Raw genomic sequence first — 1,131 nt, forward strand, 5'->3', positions numbered from 1 at the left:
GTGTGTGTGTGTTCACTGCTGTGTGTGTGCACTTTGGATGGGATAAATGCAGAGCACTAATTCCAAGTATGGGTCACCATTTTGTGTCGATTATCATGATGAACAAAACATGTAAGAATCATAAAAAGAGCTTATTTTCTGCAATAAACCACTTGAAAAATCATGTTTGGTTTTTGTCAAGGGTAGCAGGGTGCTGTTAACCTCTGGGTTGGCCTACAAAAATACTTCACCCCAGCAGCACTTGCATGTTCATACCATGATACATGAATATGACAATCATTCGGTATCATGGTATGTATAAAGTATGAATGTCAGTGCACTTTACATGATTCAGTAGATGCATCTATGTACCATTTTCTTTACAGAGCACAAAGAGAAGCTCAGCCGCACAGTGTTTGATATCAGTGTCGACATGGGTCATTAGTCGCACTAGTTTGCTCCTCAGTGTGTTCCTCTGTTCAGGCCTTATCTCAACGTCTCTCAGTGGAGGCAGGATCTGTTCAAAAATAGCACAGGATCAGGCTCCTGGTGCACAGCCATGAGAATAACAAGTATATGTTGAGTCAAACTTAATGTTTCAAGTTTATAGAGTGCTCCAAAAGTAACACCTATACTCACACCAAGGATGATAACTATAAGGATAACAATAACTATACAGTTTTTAGTAATCGTTCTAATTCTATGAGTCCATACCACAGCTATAACGATAACGGCACAGAGGGAAAATGTAGTTAAAATCACTTTCAGAATGAATTATCCAGCTGATATATAATAAAAACATTGACAGCCAAACAGACAACATAACTGCAGCATGCTCTTATAATAAGTTGAACGCTAATGTAATTATTGCTATAGTTATCTTTATAGTTATCGTTCTTGGTTTGAACAGTTTAAAACACTGAAATGGTGAAAATGTTTAAAAAAGGTATTTTGAGGTATTGTACCTGCTGTCTGAGATAGTGCCTAGTTTCCCTGTGTGCTTTGCTGCTCTCAGTCAACAGGTTTAACACTGGAGCCAACTTTTCCTTCAGCTTATAGCCCTGTATAATTCACATTTAAAGACATTACATTTTATAATGAAATACATTGTACAAATGCAAAATACTTAGGCATACAAGTCTTATATATATA

General features: G+C 36.9%; 1 protein-coding gene across 2 annotated transcripts in view; it reads right to left on the reverse strand.

Annotated features, from left to right (window-relative positions):
- Window positions 1-1,131, reverse strand: part of LOC107658491 (synembryn-A-like) — a 12,193-nt gene that overhangs the window by 3,857 nt on the left and 7,205 nt on the right. The window contains exons 10-11 of one of the 2 annotated variants that reach the window (XM_016447069.1): window positions 945-1,040; window positions 352-496 (exon numbers count right to left, since the gene is read on the reverse strand). In XM_016447069.1, coding sequence (XP_016302555.1) covers window positions 352-496; window positions 945-1,040 — 241 coding nt within the window. Of the gene's footprint in view, window positions 1-325; window positions 497-944; window positions 1,041-1,131 lie in introns of both variants that reach the window. The other variant, XM_016447070.1, reaches the window with a different exon arrangement.

The sequence above is a fragment of the Sinocyclocheilus anshuiensis genome, unplaced genomic scaffold, assembly GCF_001515605.1.
Source record: "Sinocyclocheilus anshuiensis isolate Anshui unplaced genomic scaffold, SAMN03320099.WGS_v1.1 scaffold371, whole genome shotgun sequence".
Taxonomy (NCBI): domain Eukaryota; kingdom Metazoa; phylum Chordata; class Actinopteri; order Cypriniformes; family Cyprinidae; genus Sinocyclocheilus; species Sinocyclocheilus anshuiensis.